This window comes from Lutjanus erythropterus, chromosome 15 (genome assembly GCF_056507025.1).
Source record: "Lutjanus erythropterus isolate fLutEry1 chromosome 15, fLutEry1.hap2, whole genome shotgun sequence".
NCBI lineage: Eukaryota > Metazoa > Chordata > Actinopteri > Lutjaniformes > Lutjanidae > Lutjanus > Lutjanus erythropterus.
The window spans coordinates 14,581,290-14,599,317 of NC_139331.1; the positions used below are offsets into that span (position 1 = coordinate 14,581,290).

Here is an 18,028-nt window from a genome sequence, read left to right on the forward strand (position 1 = left end):
AGACTGGAGATCTTCAAAATGTTAGCGAGGTTGGTTGTGCATCGAGTTTAGGGCACCTGGGAAGTGCATTGTGGACTCAGCCGCATTAGCAGCAGCGTGAGGTTATACAGGTGTAAAGTCGACAATCTAAATAAACTGAAAGCAAACACAAGAATAAAATATAATCTGCTAAGAATACTTGTCTATTTTTCCTTTTTTTATCAAGAGATAAACACACACACACAGCATTCTCAAACAGGAATCCAGCATATGTAACACTTAGCGTCCGAGCTGGTGCCAAGCACAGACCAGAGCCGGGCCGAGGCTGCTGCGTGATGCCTGTTAGCGGGCAGATCACTGCGGCTGTGGCCAGAGTGCTGATGGGATCAAGTGGCACTTACAATGAGGAGAAACCATTTACATTTATAAAGATGGACAACATGACAGCTCCTCAAAAGTGAAGCCAGAACATCTTGATCACCGCCTGGTAGCTGGCTGGAGTAATATTAATAAATCCCTCCCAATGTTAGCAGCTGGGACATGGGCCTAACTAAAACATTAACATACGCATCAAATAAATGTTTCCCAAAGATGGTTTCTCTCATTTGAAGTAGTTCTTATCACACTGATGTTTGTTCCAGTGTACATTTCTCTAATCGGTTTGGTTTTAATTTGTTTTGTTTTATGTTATAAAAAGTAGATTTCACGTCTTGATTACCAGCGGAGCCCTGCTCAGCTGATGGCCCGCTGTACGGGCGGGTTCTCCAGTATTAACTTTAAATATACACGAGCAGTTTGTAATAGCTGCTTTTTAGATGGACAGAGCAAAATACCTCTCCACTGAGCCATCATGAGACTAAATAGCCTAATCAGCTGTTTATCTAGCTAGCAAACAATGTAACATTTAGGTAACTTTTTAACTAGCTAACAAAGAATATAACATTTTAAAAACTTAAGAAATAGCTAGCTGGTTTGTTTTTAGCTAGCTAGCAAAAAACAAAGTTTTTATTTTTTAATTTTTAGCTAGCTGGCAAACAATGCAACATTTTAAGGAAGACAGAGCAAGTGAAAATTAATAGCTTTCGCCTGTCTTTTATACAAACTAGGCTGCAGCAGCATTCAAGCATCTCCATATTGGCCAACTCTATTTACATTACTAAACTTGAATTTGCTAAATGTAGATTAGTTTTTAATTTTGCAGCAGAGCTCTGCTAAATTTAAAATCTGGAGTCACTCGTTTTAAACCTAGTTTTGATAAACTCTGATTAGAACTAATTTTAGATTAAATGAATCTTTGTTGATGCAGCCTGGTCATGATGTCAGAAAATTGTTAAAAATGTGGCAGAGCAAGGCAGGAACTCAAATGTGCAGCCACAACTCTGATCCCCACTGAGCAGACTCTGGCTACAAATGATGTCATCAGCATATCAGGGATATTTTGGCTTCATTTTTTGTATTGTGGAAGTGGAGACATGTTGTCCATCTTTATTTACGTGAATGGGAAAAACAGATGAATAATCTAAAACAGGAGCGAACCGAGACGAGTAGGACACGTTTGACTATGCCGTCATTAGCGAGGTGTCTCTTTGAGAGACTCAATTTTTCCCTTTATGGGAATTTTGCAGCAGCTGGCAGTGCATTTGGGAAAAACAAGTTCCTCCCCCATACTGTCGGGGTTTGATGATGGGAGATTTTAGTGAAGGACACCAAAGCGAAAAAAGGTGGCGGAAAGTTTGAGGTGCTAATGGAGTGATTTGTTTCTGCTCTGCACCAACATGCTTACACCAAACACAGGGAGGATTAGCCTCAGACTGGGTTAATCAACACACACACACACACACTCTTCACGCTTTTTCCCCGCACTCACATTAAAATAAAAGCATGCATATCTTTACAGGCTTCAGTCCTGGAGACTGAGGCAGGTGATGGAAGCAGCAGCAGGGAGCGGCTGCACCCACTGGACAGGATGGGAAACAAAAACATACAACAGTATGCACGATTCCATCCAAGCATGTACTCACTCACTCACACAAACACGTTCACTTGCACACGAAAACAGGCCAAACACTCTTTTTCAAACAAAAAAATTAAAGAAAGAAAAAAAACATGAGGCGGTACAAACACACAATCATACTATAGCTTTTCCATCAACCGTCCAACTGACAAGGTTAAAAAAGAAACACAAAAATAAACTCCACAAATATTTTCTTCCCAGTCTGTTTTTACCGCCCTGCTTCCTCCTTGTTTCACATGGTGTTGTTTTCTATAAGTCCGTGTCCGTCCTGTGTTCTGCAGGAGGATTTGGTGTGGTGCCATGTCCTCTGGGGGTTTTGGACACACGTCCTCACTTGAGCTGCCTCACACCTCGCGTCCCGGTCAATGTGGCATCCAAGCTTGAAGGGTCAATAAGGTCACGTAGTCCCTAGTCAAGGTCATCCCAGAGACCACCCTAACTCGTGCCCTCAGGGTCAGGGGCCCCTTCATGAAAACATCAGGTGGGATGTGGGTCCGTTTCTGCCTAAACAACACTTGTTCAGAGGTCGAGGACAAAAAGAGGGTGTGTCTGCGTGTCTATGCATACCTATGTGCATACTCCTGTGTGTGTGTATTGTGTATGTATGTGTGAGTGTGTGTGTGTATAAGAGTGAAATGACCAGGGCAGAGCTGAGGCTGTCAAGCTGATAGTGTACGAGGTGAACAGCACCCGCTGTCCCATCCTTCCCCGTCCCCTCTTCTTCTTTCCTCTAGCGGAGCCACAATTTGAGCCGCAGCGCGTCCACTCCGTTCAGGTAGTATCTGAACAGCCGCTTGTCTCTGACAAAACCCAAGTTCTCGTACAGCTTCAGGGCTGATTTGTTGGTGATTTCAGTCTCCAATACAACCTGCGGACACACAAAGGGACATGTCAGTACTTTGTTGTGTATATAAGTGGACTGACTGCTCCTTATAACAATAATTCTCCTGTCACCCCCCCCTCCATATGAGAGCATTTATTGTGTTTTGCTGTCAGTCATGAGTCTCTCTGTCCTCTGCTTTGTGTGCTTAACCAATCACCACACACACACAGAGTGGAACAGAGGACAGACAGGTGAACTTACTCATATTGAAAACAACTTGTTACATTACTGTAAGTGCAATAAAAGCTTCCCAACAAGAGTAATTTATCAATGGAATATATATGACTACAAAGATAGATGTCAACCACAAACCAGTCCAGTCAGAGCTAGCAGCTAGCAAGCTAGCTCTCCAAGAGTCTTGCATATTACACTGACTGAAGGACAATATAGTAATAATGATGATAATACTACTACTACTAATAATGATTATGATAATAATAGTCATGACAAACAGCTGTCAGATTTCAGTGCAGCAGCATCAGTGTCAGTCACACTGTATAAGGTTCACTACTTTTTCTGAATTTGGCACTAAACACTTCTAGTAACACTCTAAGTCAAGGCATCATAGAGACTTTTTTCTGTTATATTAAGTAAGGAGTATTTGAATTTCAGCTGTGTTCTTTGTGTTATGAATGATACGCAATGCTAACACTAAGGACTTAGCCTTAGTAAAACCTGCCTTGCTTTCATATTGTATCTCGTTAACTAGGAAGTGAGTCATAGATAACTTTCAAGAGTCAGCTGGGTTTTGTACATAATTATAAGAAGCACGCAAATACACCAAATTAGCCCGAAGGCACATGACTTCATAGATGCTGTCTGCAGTCTGGGGGCGAGGGGGGCAGCTGTTGGTGGACAAGAATAAATTCAGTGAGTAAGGTAGCTGCTAATTACACCACCACATTTCATGCACTACTTCTATGCGTCTTAAATACACAAATACAAATTGTGAAAAAAGACAGTTATAAAAACGGACAGCTCTGGTCCTGTTGAATAAAACTCTATAAAGCACACACCTGTGACCACATTATGTCAGTATTACTGGGCAAAACAAAACGTTTCAAACTGTCAGACTTTGTTGTAAATTTTGATTTACTAGGTGGGCCAAGTGTGGATCAGTGGTGTAGAGAGATGGAGGAGGAAGATAAAAAAAATCAGACGTGCTGATATTAATTACAGAGAAGCTGAAGAGCTTAAAGAGTTAAGAACTGAAGCCAGGATGATTAAACAGGCACGTGGTCATTTATCATCTTGTCAAGACGAGAGCAGTCAGAAATATGCAAAGCTGGGGCTGAACGATTTTGAATATTGAATATTGCACACCCTCTTATTTGAAAACTGCAGCAGGCCATGTTGCAGTTTTGACAAAAAATTTGATTAATTGTTCAGTACTACAAAAAGCTGTGCCAAAAAACATGCATACACATGAAAACACACAGATGCCAGCAAAACAAACCAAAAAATGAGACAGAAATAAAGAAGCAAGGACAGTCTGCAGGGATTTATGTCTGAACAGCCAAGGAACCTGCTGTGTGTGTTAGCTGGACCTCTAGTTGTTGCCGCCCAATTAACCAGCATTTTATCTCCATCCAAAGCAGACAAACTACACCAATAATGTACTTATTATGGTAAGTTAGAAGTTACTTTAGTAGCTTAAGAGCTGTAAGAGAAATCATATCAGTGATGTGGCATTAATGTCACTGAACTTTGCCAGGTATACTACATGTAGTAACCGTTTTGTAAAAGCAGTAAGCCCCACACAGCCATGATTTACGATAAGTCCACTTTGCGTCGTGCCTAACAATGCCCTAAACTAACCAAGTTATTTGGTGGACATTTTGACTAGTCATAGCAGGGAACACAGCAAACTAACAATGATGGTGTCGACCCAGTAAGCCAGGACACTGAGACAGTGAGCCAGAACAGACAATACCAGGACGCTGAAAGAAAAGCAGCTAAATTCAGCCATTATTAGAGCGATATTCACAACAGTGTTTTTCCTACAAAATGACAGCAAAAACATGTATTAGACATACGATATATTAACATTTATCTTCTTATTAAAACTCAAAACACAGAACCACACTGGATCTAATGATCAGAATTAAGTACATGTATTTAAGTATATCCTTCAGTCAGACAGGACAAATGGCAATGCAAACAAATCTAATGAGATCCACTGTTACTCAGTACTGTGCAATGATAACACATCACATCCAAGAGGGGTTATCTTTGCTGACTACCATTTTATCAATGTGTACACAAGTTATTTTAATAGGTGATTAAATTGACAAATGATTCATTTCCTCCCTTCCCAGCAGCTATGAGTTACCATTCATCGCACTATAATTTTCCAATCAAGCAGCCATTATTTAAACATGCTTGAGACAGATGATCCACTACAGTTAAATTGACCTGTTTTTTTGTCACAGATAAGCTATTACAAAGTAATGCAGCTGCACAAAGGGGTATTTTCACTTTTGCGCATTTAAGGAAGGCCTGATATCTAAGTTGTGAATGTTAGCTGTCGACTGGCATGGCTTTTATAACCAGAGCAGTTGGCAATCCAAATTTGGAAGTCCTGGATATTTTCCTACAAGCATTTTGAGAGCACCAGCAAAACCACAAAACAGTGGGGCCTAGAAGATTAAATAATCAGTCTTTGAAATCTTTAGAAACGTAGTTGGCAGTAGTGTGAAGTGATGCATTTTAGTCAGCATTAAGAAAACATGTAAAACCACTGGTAATAGCATGACTTTCAGTTTCCAGTACCAAGTTATAATGTTTTACTGGATCCATACAAAACATGCCTGCTGATACACATGAACTAAAGCTGAAAATTGCAGCTTGCAACACAGTTACAGTCTTTGCAGTTTGATTGATGAAAACAAAAACTATAAAAGCATGTACTCGGTAGCCTTGAGTGTACACGATCACAGCGACAGAAAAATTATTACTCTGGTGAATCACGGTGTCAGTGCTTTGGACTCTGTCAACAAAGAGATTGGAGAAAGTTTAATACTGAATCTCATTTCCACCTCAAACATCTGGAGGTTCCAAACTATTTCTAAACCCACTGTGTGCACTGTCTGCGTATGAAGCAGGTGAGCGAAAACGCAGCTGTTCAGAGAGAGGCAGAGTAAGTAAAATCGTTTGTAGTGGAGGGAACGTACTGAAAGGCTCAGAGCAGCTGACGATCAAGCCAAGGTTACCAGCAAGAGAAGTGAAGGACAGGAAAACAAAAGTGGGCCATGAAACACTGGCAGCATTTTTTTCTTCTGGTTTTCTTTTCATTTGTACTCAGAGACTTTGGTGTTGAGACCCAAATACCAAACTAAAACAAAGAACCAAATACTCAGAAAAGGTTTATTTCACTGGACTCGTTTCTGTGATATCCAATATTTTCAAACTAATTCTAACTGATTGGCAATGCCGATACATATATGCAGATGTTTTTTTCCCATATAACAACAGAGAACCTTGACTCTGTCTTGTAGTGGAATTAACATATTATCATGCCCACTTTTATCATGATGGCTGACTGACAGATGCAGACAGAAAAGACACACATTCACTGGACAAAAGAAGAGAAGTACTGATGACAGGTTGTTTTTTTTGCAGGTGTCTGTTTCTCTTTGTTCTGCAAAAATTCACCATAATGATCGGGTTGACAGCTCTTAAAGGGACAGTTCGGATTATTTGAAGTAAGATTGTATGAGGTGCTTTTCGACAGTCAGTGTGTTACCTACAGTAGATCAGACAGCATGCCTCCAGTTTAGAGAAGCAGAGAGGATTACCAGCACAGAGAATACCCAATGTATTGCTGTAGACAGGGTTAGCAACAAAAGATTTTCTAGCATCTTAAAAAAATATCAGTTTCTGTGCATGCTATATTAAGATTATTTTCACCACGTTACCTTGATGCCAGACAGTGTTTTTAAGAGAAACCACTGTTACATAAGTCAAACCAACCAAACACAGGCAAAATCAGTAGATTTGTGATGCAGAACATGGTAGTTGCTGGGCTAACTGGCAGTAACTAGTTGCTGGCACTGACCTGTCTGTTTCAGGCCTTAAAGAAATAAATGGATGTGTTTAAATATAGTTTAAAAGGGGAAGATGTGCATTCATTCAGACATCCTCCGGTGGGAATGAGTCTGCGTATCTTACCTCGTCACAGTCACCCTCCACCATGGCATAGATGGCCTTCTTCACCAGATTAGTACCTGACACAGGAGAGTCCAAGTCAGTGACAGCATGCAAATAAACAAAAAACACAAGCTTTTAATAATGGAACACTTGATTTTTCTATTGTCATGGCTTGACGTCTGATAGGTTAAGGAATTCAAAAGGTATACGTCACAGTGTTACACATCAACTCAGAGTGTAGAAGTTATCTAAATGTTGCATTTGCATTTGCATTTGGTTGTCAAAGAAAGCACAAAAGACGCTGTTGCACAACTTGTTCTCGGCTCCACATTATGAAAAGACAGACTTTTTGTTTATTCTGTACGGGACGTGCACAGCCGTGAGCTCACCGATGCTTTTCCTTCTGTGTTTCGAGTCCACGGCCAGCATGGCAATGTAGCCACGACGGAACATCTTCTTGTGCATGTCAAGCTTACATACTATGGCTCCGACGCACTCCTGCTCCACCATGGCCTGTGACACACAAACACACACACCAGTTAGGTCCTCTGAGTGTCTACTGGGGTGGCCGCTGAGAGCCTAGCAACAGTTCCTGTGCAGTTGCTGTCATCCTGCCAGTTCTGCTGGCTCTCTGAGCTGACCTCTGACCTTCATTTCATGGCACTTCCTCTTATGTCACATGCGGCGTTCTTGACAAACTGGAACTGGAAGTTTACGACCTTGAGCCTCAGAGGATAAACAAAGAAAGGACATGGTTTTTCAAAGTAGAAAACCTAACTGGACACTGTCAGTGCAAGAGGAAAAGCCTACTTAAAGCTCATTATTTTCTGCTATAAACTGAGAAAAGGCTTAAAGGTTTAAAAACTTTGTTTGTCCTTATAGGGATAGTGTGATAATTTGAAGTGAGGTGCATGAGACACTTACTGATAGTCAGTGCATTAGCTACAGTAGATGCAGATGATAAGACACCCAGTTAAAAGATGCACAGAGGGGCACCAACACGTAAGCTAAGCAATGAAGTGCTGTGAAAGGGGTCAGCAACAAAAGGTATTTTAGTCACTTAAAAAGGTTCACCAAAAATAAATTAAGTGTACCCTACATTTGGAATATTTTCAGTAATTTTACCTCATAGAACAGAGGAGTTGCTGGTCTATCACTGCCTCAATCTGTTAGTTTGTTCGCGTTATTGAGTGACTTGCGTGAATCTGAACGGTCCTTTTAAAACACCGAAGTGTAGACCAGCAAATCCCATGTTCTGTGACGTAAAATGACTGATTTTGCCAGTGAGGTTTGGGTGGTTTGGAGAGAGGGACACTTGGCTTATATAATGTCAGCTTCCCATCAGAAAAGGCTGTTTGACCACCATCTACTGTAGGTAATACACTGACTATCCATAAGTACCTCATACTACCCCAATTCTAATAAGTTGAACTGTTCCTTTACAGTCCTGCGCACATATGACTGGACACAAGATCCACACATGATTGATGAACTAAAAGGTATATTCTTGTGCTAGTTTAACTTTTCTTCCTTAAATATCTGTTATTTCAGACTAAAATCCACAAAATTAACAAAGACAGAAAAGTGGGTGCTGTAGCAACCAAGAGATACAAACTCCAACCTAATGTGCTGAGACAGGGTGCAAAATTAACTTCTTCTGTCGACTGCCCAAATGGCTAGTAAATGTTCAATTGTTACGAGCTATCCAGCAATAGATAATCCTTGTTTTTTGGCTAGTGAGTGAAGCAAATCTTCAAACCACTTGCATGTTTACCAGTATTTGTCTGGTAGCTGGTGCTGATTCTGGTCCCTGTACATAACTCAACCAAAACTGCAAAGGAATGGTTTTAAAACGGTGCTTGCCCTTAAATTCCTGCACACAAGAGCCATACCACAGTGATGAACTAAAAGAGACACTGTTATGCCAGTTTATTTTTTCTTGACTGGACAGCTGTTACTTCAATCTGAAATTAGCAAACTAGCAAAGATGGAGACTGTGTGATAGAAAAGTGGCTGTAGTAACTGTGCCAAAACTTACAGCACCCTAACCCTAACTCCAGAACGATGTGATGAGACAGTGCAAATTCAACCTCTCCACCCACTAGTCACTCAATAGATTAACATTGTCTTCAGGCTGGTGAATGAAGAAAATCTACCAGCTACCTATTTTTAGTGCTCAACAATAAGGATTGCCCACCTGCTCGGGGCAAGTAAAATGCCATGTCAGGCAACCAATGGCAAAGAATTTCACTAATTTGATAACTGATGCATTATTAAAGTCACTTTTCATCCTAAAATGGCAGAAAATGACATTTTCAACCTCTGAAGTTTTCCAGCTTTACTTAGTTTATTATCAGTCCATGGGTTAGGAGAGTATCTTTGGGTTTTGGACTGAAAAACACTAACAGACATCACTTTGGGTTTAGATAAACTGGGATGGACACTTCACCACTTTCTGACATTTTATAGACACTGCAGCCCTACATTAAACATGGCAATTAACTATAGTCTGCTATTATTTGACAGCCGCTGATAAATAAAATCTAACAGTTTGTACAAGGGTAAGTAAAAGTTGACTGAGCAAGTAGATTTCTGACAATAACTTTAGCACTGAACCCTGATTTTGACTGGTTCTTATTTCGTGCTGTGTGCTGAGACATTTACATGTGTGTGTTTATCTTCAGCACTTATCAGCACTATGTCTGGCTGCCTTTGAGGCACACTGACAGCTGAAAGCTATGAGCATGCAGTCACACCCTGCCCCAATGATGGCATGCTATGTTACTTCAGGTAATCAGTCCATAGGTTAGGAGGGTGGCTCACATTTTATTTTGACTTCATAAGCAAAGTTAAAGAGTGACGACAGACATTTTTCTGCACATTGATATGGTTTGAGACGGTGTCATACTCACCAGAAAGCAGAGCTGCGGCCAGTTGTGGATGAAGTACCTGTACGTGTAAATTGAATAAGGCTCAGACAAGTCCTTGGTGATCAGTCTCATGATCCACGGCATCTGGAGCTCGGACTCGTAGCGGACATATCGGATGCCGTGGCTCTCCTCCTCCTCCGCTCGGCCGGGGGAGCTGCTCAGGTCGAGCCGGGCAAGCTCCGCGGCCGGCGGCTGCTGCGGGTCAGCGGAGCTCTCCTCTCCGCCGGGCCCGGGCTCGACGCTCGGCGGCGGTCTCGGCGGCTCCGTGTGGTCAAACTCCTCTTTCCCTTCGTCCCCGGGCTGGCTGTGGGCCGCCTCAGTTCTTGTGAAGCCCGGTATCCCGTTCATGCTATTGTTAACCAGCGGAGAGTGACTGCCGTTTTTGGAGAAGGGGCTGTGGCCTTCGTGTTGGCAGTGCTCACTATTGTTTCTGTCGGCCGGAGCCTCCTCATTGCTGCCGCTGCTGCTGCTGTCACAGTTGTCCACGGACGGTCTCGGATTGTCAGGCCGGTTTGCGGTGTGTTGGTGGCTGTCAGCGTCCTCTGAGGGGCTCACCAACCCGTTCAGCTGCTGCTGCTCTCGGGCTTGCATTTTCAGGTGCAGCGCCGCCGGGCTAGCTCTCGCTAGCATGTTTTTCTGCTTATTCTTCACCGACTTTTTGACCTCGCTTACCGGCTGCGACTTCTTCCCTGTTTCGGCGGGTACACAGTCCTCCCTGTGGCAGGCCGGGTCTGCGTCTCCCCCCGCCAGATCCGCGCTCCCAGCCCCGGGGAAAGGAGGAATTTCAGCCGGGGATGCAGGCAGTGCGCTACTAGGCCCAGGCGGCACTGTGGCCATCCCACCGCATTAAGGTGGAGATTCACGCTGGGAAAACGTTGAACACAATCTCATCCACAAGGCGAGGGGATATACAATCAATATACACGTTAGTTCACCGAATATTACATAAATCCGAGGGTTTTTGAGGCGATAATGTGTCCGCTGGCGACGTTTGTCGCTGCTTTCTCCTCGATTTCCCTGCTGCCGGAAAGTGCTGTCGCAGCAAACGCCATTGCAACAGCAGAAAGGAACGTTTTACGACAGTGGTGTAACGCATGACAGATGCAGGATTTTTTCAGACACCAGGGCCAATTAGTTACTGTATTTTGCTTACAGTTTAAATATTTCACCCCTGTTCAGTCATCTAGTTTCATTGACTTGTGTTTGCATGCTCTCTCTCTTACTTTATTAACATAATTTACAAAGTAAAAATGAGAATGATATCTCTACATGATGATATAGATACAGATATAGATGGTCATGGAAAAGAAAAACTGATAAAAGCAAAGAAAATTGGGCACATGAGCAGGATCATGATACAGATAATGTTTTTTCTTATATTGTTGCAGGCCTATAGTTTAATTTTAAAAATTCAAACTAGGATGGCCCAGTTACAATCCCCATTCCTTTCCTTGTTGTTCTAACTTCCAAAGAAATTAGATAAAAATTGAAATAGTCTATTTCTCTTTTTAGTGTGGACCCCCTCAAACCCACTTATGGACCCATGTGGGTCCCCAGACCATTGCTGAGGACCACTACTCTAGTTGAAATCCTGAAAAAAGTGGCAAAATTACAATCAAATGTGTGGTCTATTTTATGGTTCTTTGTTGGTTTTTACTCAGTGAAATGTGAAATTACTGACAAAAGGAGATTCACAATTCATGTTAGTTGTTCTTGAAAGATAACTTTATGCAGAGTCTGTCCTCTCACAGTTTTCATTTCAAGTTATATTTGACCTGCATATAATCATTTGAATTTGTATTAGCCTGATATATGTTGGAACACTTTAAATTGTGAAACTTGCTCAAGAATGAAAGTGTGATTTATAGGAATTTGTTGTACTGAAAGATTCACAACTTTGTTGACTTGTCTACCCTCTTACCAGCAGAGGACGCTAGGTTGAGGATTTATTTGGACAGATGATTTTTTTTTGCAGTTTCTCCAGTAGATGTCGCCAGTAGATCAGTTTCTTTAGCCTCATCAGTTTGCTGGGTAGTCCTCATCCAAAAGGGCACTTACAAGTTTGCTTGGAGGTATGTGTGTTTATCTTGAGAAATATCCAGGCTGTGAGACTTAATACTTATATTGCACATTTCACTTTTCCACTTATTTAAAGTTATTTGCACATGAAGTTATAATACAGTTATGCCATTTTCTGTTGTGCATTTTCCCTCACTGACACTGGGAGTGATGACCTTATTTCAGCACCACTAGTCAGTGAACAGAGCCTGAGACAACAGCACTCAGCTGTTAAAGTTTCTGACACAGTCACTGACCCACATTATGGCATAGCGTCAACCTTATTCTGAAGCAGCTGAAGACAACAGAAACAAAAGTACACATTTAGAGTTTTAAAATCTTTATTTCTGACAGACACATACTCAGTATGTATAGGGTGGGTTTGACTTGGATGATGGACTTCAAGTCTCCAGATACTTAGAATGTTTGTTATAATCTCTCTCTCTGTTGAATTTTCCAAATGCATCATTTTGGTGACCTGAACACCACAAGCTGATTTTCAAAACATGGCAACAAAACAGTCTAGATGGATAACTTGCACTACAGGCAAGAAGAAAAATATGCGTTTCTGATTTGGGGATGAAATGTTCAATTAATTCTGACAGACAGACACATACTTATTCAGTATGTATAGTGTGGTTTGTATAATGTATAATATTATACAATGAACCTCAAGTCTTCCCTAAAAATGCTTATAATCTCTCTGAAGTAAGAATGCATTGCCTAGTGAGAAATAAGATTATAGATCATAATCACCATAACATAAAGTATATCTGTGCTCCAAAGGATAGATTTTAATAATTAGTTATTTATTAGAAATTAAATTGTTCTTTGAAATCCAAACATATTTTTTCAAAAAAATATTTTCAGTTTGGTCGCCAAAAGATAAAACCGGTGAGTTGTTGATGGTTTTCTGCTTGAATAAAACTTTCCTCAAAACTGTACTGCATTAATATGACACTCATATAAAACTCAGTGCCGGTTTTCATCTACATATGAAAACTGAAGGAGAAAGATTTGTTCCTTTTCTGTTTATCCTATTCAGTAATGTATAAGGTCCTCTTGTGCTGACCTTAAAAAACATAAACATGAAAAAACATAAATAAAGCTAACTATATTAATATTTATTTATCAGAGACATATTGTATTCTTATTTTACCCTTGAAATATTGGGAACTTTCCTCACAATAGAAAAAAACATGTGAAATGTGGTGAATATTTAGGATTTTTAAAATTGCTTTGTCTGTGTCACATTGAGGACAATGAAAATGCAACTTAAGTCAGATGTAACCAGAAATAACCTCAAAGGCTGAGGCATAGAATTACTTCAGCCTAAGTTTTATCTGCTGGGTGTTGTAGTCCATCCTAGGTGGCAGTGTTGCTCTTTTGTGTCTTCAAGCACGTCCTTGTACTCAGAGGTGGGTCACTACTTGGAAAAAACATCATATGAACTTTCAAGGTAATAGTGCTGCCTTATTTCCTAAACATGGAAACAAGAAACAAGGTGCTTCTATTGAGTCATATCTTGGATAGATAGATAGATAGATAGATAGATAGATAGATAGATAGATAGATAGATAGATAGATAGATAGATAGATAGATAGATAGATAGATAGATGTAAAAAAGTGATATCTTGATTAACCTGTCTTAGTGTAAAAGAGATGCTACGAGGCACCCTCTCCTCTGTCCTACATTCAACTATCTTGAACAAACGTGTGCTTGATATGTGTAAAAAGGGAGAGTCATATTTTGTTTGTAGATTTATGTTACAGAGAAAGAGACGGAGAGATAGACAGAGAGAGACGGCCCTTTGAAAGCTAAGCCTTGGGGCTGAGAACTCTCTGAAGAGCTGGAATCAGACATGCACAATCAGTTCCCCCTCTTCAAATCTCCTTTACAGGCCTATCTACTTGAACAGGCTTCTCTTAATTACTTTCTCTATCACTTAGCGAGCTGTGCCTGGGACTAGGAGCAGCAGCGCCTTGCCAGAGACACTTGGCTGGTTTGAACCCATATTTATATATATTCCTTCTCACAATCCTGTCCCGTACCTTCGTCCCCACCCCCCGCTTTCATTCTACGCTGCTCTTGTCTCTCCGTCGCTCTCCCCATCCTGTCTCTACTCTTTTCCAAATATCTTCAGGGTGTCAGTTGCGTCATGTGACTGGTGCGCTTGTGATTACAGCAGTTGGCAACCGCACTCATCTATGAGAAGGAACCCAAAATACCTTGAAAAATGACAGCATGTAAAGAAGCATAAGGTCAGCGTGGAGCTCTGCAGAGAGAGAGAACATCCTCTGGACACCCAGATACCGCTGGTGGGCTCAATAGTCCCCTCTGGTACCCTCATATTTTAGAAAATTAGAAAAAAAAGCTGCAATAGTGCCCTCTTGGATGCCCTCTATGGTAGATAAAACATGGCAAAGTGTTCTCTAGCGTGTCTTTCCAGTGGACAAAATGTGATAACGTGCCTTCTAGGGTGCCTTTCCCATAGAGATAGCATAACGACGTGCCCTCTGGGTGCCTTAGAGAAAACGTGGTGAGGTGCACTCTGTGTGCTTTTCCAGTGGAGAAAATGTGGTAAAGTGCCCTCTAGAGTGCCCTCCTTGTAGAGACAACATGTTAAAGTCCCCTCTAAGGTTCCCATCCAGCAGAGAAAACATAGTGAGGTGCCATCTGGGTCCCTTGGAGTGCCCTCTGGGTGCCTGATGTTTTTTCACCCATGCCCTCTAAGGTGCCCTTTCAGTGGAGAAAATGTGGTAAAGTGCTCTCTAGCGTGCCTTTCCAGTGCACAAAACATGATAAAATGCCCCCTGGGTGTGCTTTAGGGTGCTATTTCAGTAGATAAAATGTGATGAAGTGCCCTCTGGGTGCCTTAAAGAAAATGTGGTTCCCTCTGGATGTCTTGAAGTGCCCTCTGGGTGCCTTATATATTTTTTTTACCCATGCCCTCTAGGGTGCCCTTCCAGTGGAGAAAATATGATTAAGTTCCCTTTATGGTGCCTTGGACAAAACAAGGTGAAATGCGCTGTAGGCTACCCTTCTATTGAAGATAATTTGGGGCAGTGCTCTCTGTGGACCTTAGAGAAAACAAGGTGAAGTGCACTCTTGGGTACCCTTCCACTGGACAAAACATAGTAAAGTGCCCTATAAGATTGCCCTTTAGTGGAGAATATTTGATCCATGCCATATATCCTGCCCAACATGCTAGAAAATCAATTGTCCTCTATGTGCCTTTAAAATGTTAAATAGTTTTTATTATAGAGGTGTAGTAGTTGACTTTTGATGCGCTGCTGCCCAACCACGTAGGTGGTGCCCTTTTTATTTTCTTTGCCCCTGGCCCTCAGACAGCCCAAGTCTGCCACTGCCAGCTACCCTCCTCCTTCAAAATTCCCTCCTCGTCTTTCTCTGTCTGAACCGGTCTCAGGGGCTGGAGGCCAACCTTTGGATCCCCTATTTTTTTATACCCCCCTCTCTCCTACTCCTGCATGTCACGTTGGCTCCTCTGTCCACTCACCTCCCTGTGTCCTCCTCCTCCTTCCTCATCTTATAAAAAAAAATTCTGCCTGGCGTCTGGTCCACTAGAGCTGTATTTAATTAGTTTCTGTTGGGTTAATTAGGGGCTAAAGTTAGGGGGTCGGACCAGAACAAAAGCGGGTCAGGCTGGACGGATGCAGGTGCTCCTGTGTGGTTGCCAGATTCCACCGTTCAGATTAAGATGGCTGCAAATTGTCTGGAGTATTGGGGAGAGAAGGAGCCACCAGTGAGTCGCAGGGGACAAGGTTTTCCGCCACATATGGGATGGCAGCTCCTTATATGCCCATGCTGGCATCAGCGCGCTTATTATTCGACACAATTTCAGCATCTTTTCTTTGCATTTTCCACAAGAAACCACCTTATATTCACCGGATTTCAGCCTCCTTTCATGTCTTTTGCCTCTCATATTACACTGGCACACATAACACTGAGCTGATCTAATGTATGGTGTGTGTGCAAGTGATGTCTTTGCCAGTCCGTTTCCCCACTGCCATACAAGGTGCTGTGTTGTATGTTCTCATTCATATCGCTCCCAGCACTCAGTCCCTGTTTTTCATCTATGCGCGGCAGCTATACCCTCTCCTTTTGCTTTGTTGGTTGGCTCTGTGTAGAATGAAAAAACATGTGAGGATGACATCAAATGACCACTCCAGACAAGTGAAGTATACATAAAATGGCCAATTTGAGTCTATGAAGTGTGCATCAGTTGTTTAAACGCAGTGATCATGTAAATGAAACGAATGAAAACAGTAGATGTGAGTGTAGAAAGGCTTCAGGCTGCATCACTTTGAAGGTTACCTGTTTACTTATTGTATTTTTGGCTTGTAGTCACTATTTTAAAACATATTAAAGTGAAGCTTTTTTAATGAATATATGGCAAATATGCACTTATGGACTTTTATGTGTAACTTTGATTACAAAAAAGAGTGAGAAGAGACACATTTTGACCTTTTCTTCCATCCTGTTGAGATGAAGAGGGACCAGATGAACTGATACGAGGGGAGAGGAGGCAAGAGGAGAGGATAGAGAGGGCATCTCTGGCATGGCTGGAGACCCTCAGTGTGTGAGGGTCCTGGGGCCCTTTAGACAGGCGCCAGCCCAGCAGGGAGGCAGAGACAATCACGCAGCACCAGATTCAATGCACGGCGATGGAGGGATGGAGGGAGATGAGGAGACACAGAGGGGAGGATTGAGGAGGAGGGGGTGGTGGGACAAAAGAGCACAGTTAAGAAAGGTGGAGGACACGACAAGGAGAAGAGTAGACATGTCCAGGTAGAGACGTAAAAGAGCCGCTGAATAAAAGAGTTGAAAAGAGATGGATGGAGAGGGAGAAAACAGTCAGACGGCGTGGATCAAGAGGAGGTGAGAGGAGAAGGAGTAAAAGGAAGAAAGAGCAAGCTAGAGAGAGATAGCATATATTCCCTCTGTAACAGTCTTTATCACCAGCCCAGATCGTGGCGTATGAACAGTGATCCAAGTCAACCATCTGCTGAGGCTAGATAAGCCTGGGAGAGCTGGGTATTGAGCTGTCACTCAGGGAGGAGTGCAGAAAAAGAAAGAGAGGAGGGGAGAGAGGAACAGAGGAGAAATAAAGACAGAACGGCAGAGAGGGAGAAAGATCCAGAGGGAGGGGTCTGTGTGTGTGTGTGTGTGTGTGTGTGTGTGCAAGGTAGGAAAATTCAAAGGAGAAGATTTGTGCAGACTGGAGAGCATCAGTCTTGTTAGAGAAAGACTTAACGTCAAATAGATGTCCGGCCCTGTCCTGCCTAATCTTGAAATAATCCTTCAGCTAATGAGAAGAACAATAAAACCAGGCTATTTATTGGTTTTTATTTTTGTCAACCCACACACACTCGGGCGCAAACACACACATCCACTCTCATCATCGCTCATAATCACAGTGATGGTGACACAAGGCTGTTTGATGTTCATTTTCTGTCGCTAACACACACATATTCATACATGTCACCAGTTAGAAGTACTCTAACTGTAAATAATCGGGCTCTTTTCATCATTTTCTTTAAACACTACGACTCACAACACACGCACACACACACTGTAGAATAAAACTATTTGTTTTAACTTCAAAAAGTTAGTGTCAGTGCTGCCTTAAAGTCTTAAGTTGACTGAATTTGAAAAGACAAGTTGAGGTGATTTTGTAATGATTCAAAACAAATAAACTTCTAGTCAAATAAACTTCATATTAATTCATTTGTACTTGAGAAAACATGTTTAGTAAGCTTAAGATAATAAGTTGAACCAACCAGTCCCACTTATTAGAATCACAAACAAATCTGGTTTCCTTTAACTCATCATCTTAAAAGATTTAAAGTTAGGAGAACTCGTATTTTTAAGTTAAATACTGACTTGAATAAATAAATCTTGTATATTTACACTGTGTTGATGAGAAAAAAAATAAGTGGATTCCGCTAAATAACTGTATGATTTTTTTTTACAGTGTAATGGTAGACTGGAA

At 41.7% G+C, this 18,028-nt stretch overlaps 1 protein-coding gene across 1 annotated transcript; it reads right to left on the reverse strand.

Moving 5' to 3' along the window:
• Window positions 1-2,102: 2,102 nt before the first annotated feature.
• On the reverse strand, window positions 2,103-11,084 carry naa30 (N-alpha-acetyltransferase 30, NatC catalytic subunit). The gene is made up of 4 exons (XM_084738009.1): window positions 9,938-11,084; window positions 7,415-7,538; window positions 7,047-7,102; window positions 2,103-2,861 (listed from the first exon to the last, which is right to left on the reverse strand). Exons 1-4 carry the CDS (start codon window positions 10,790-10,792, stop codon window positions 2,724-2,726), a joined length of 1,173 nt encoding a protein of 390 aa, XP_084594135.1. The 5' UTR covers window positions 10,793-11,084; the 3' UTR covers window positions 2,103-2,723.
• Between the last annotated feature and the right edge of the window lie 6,944 nt (window positions 11,085-18,028).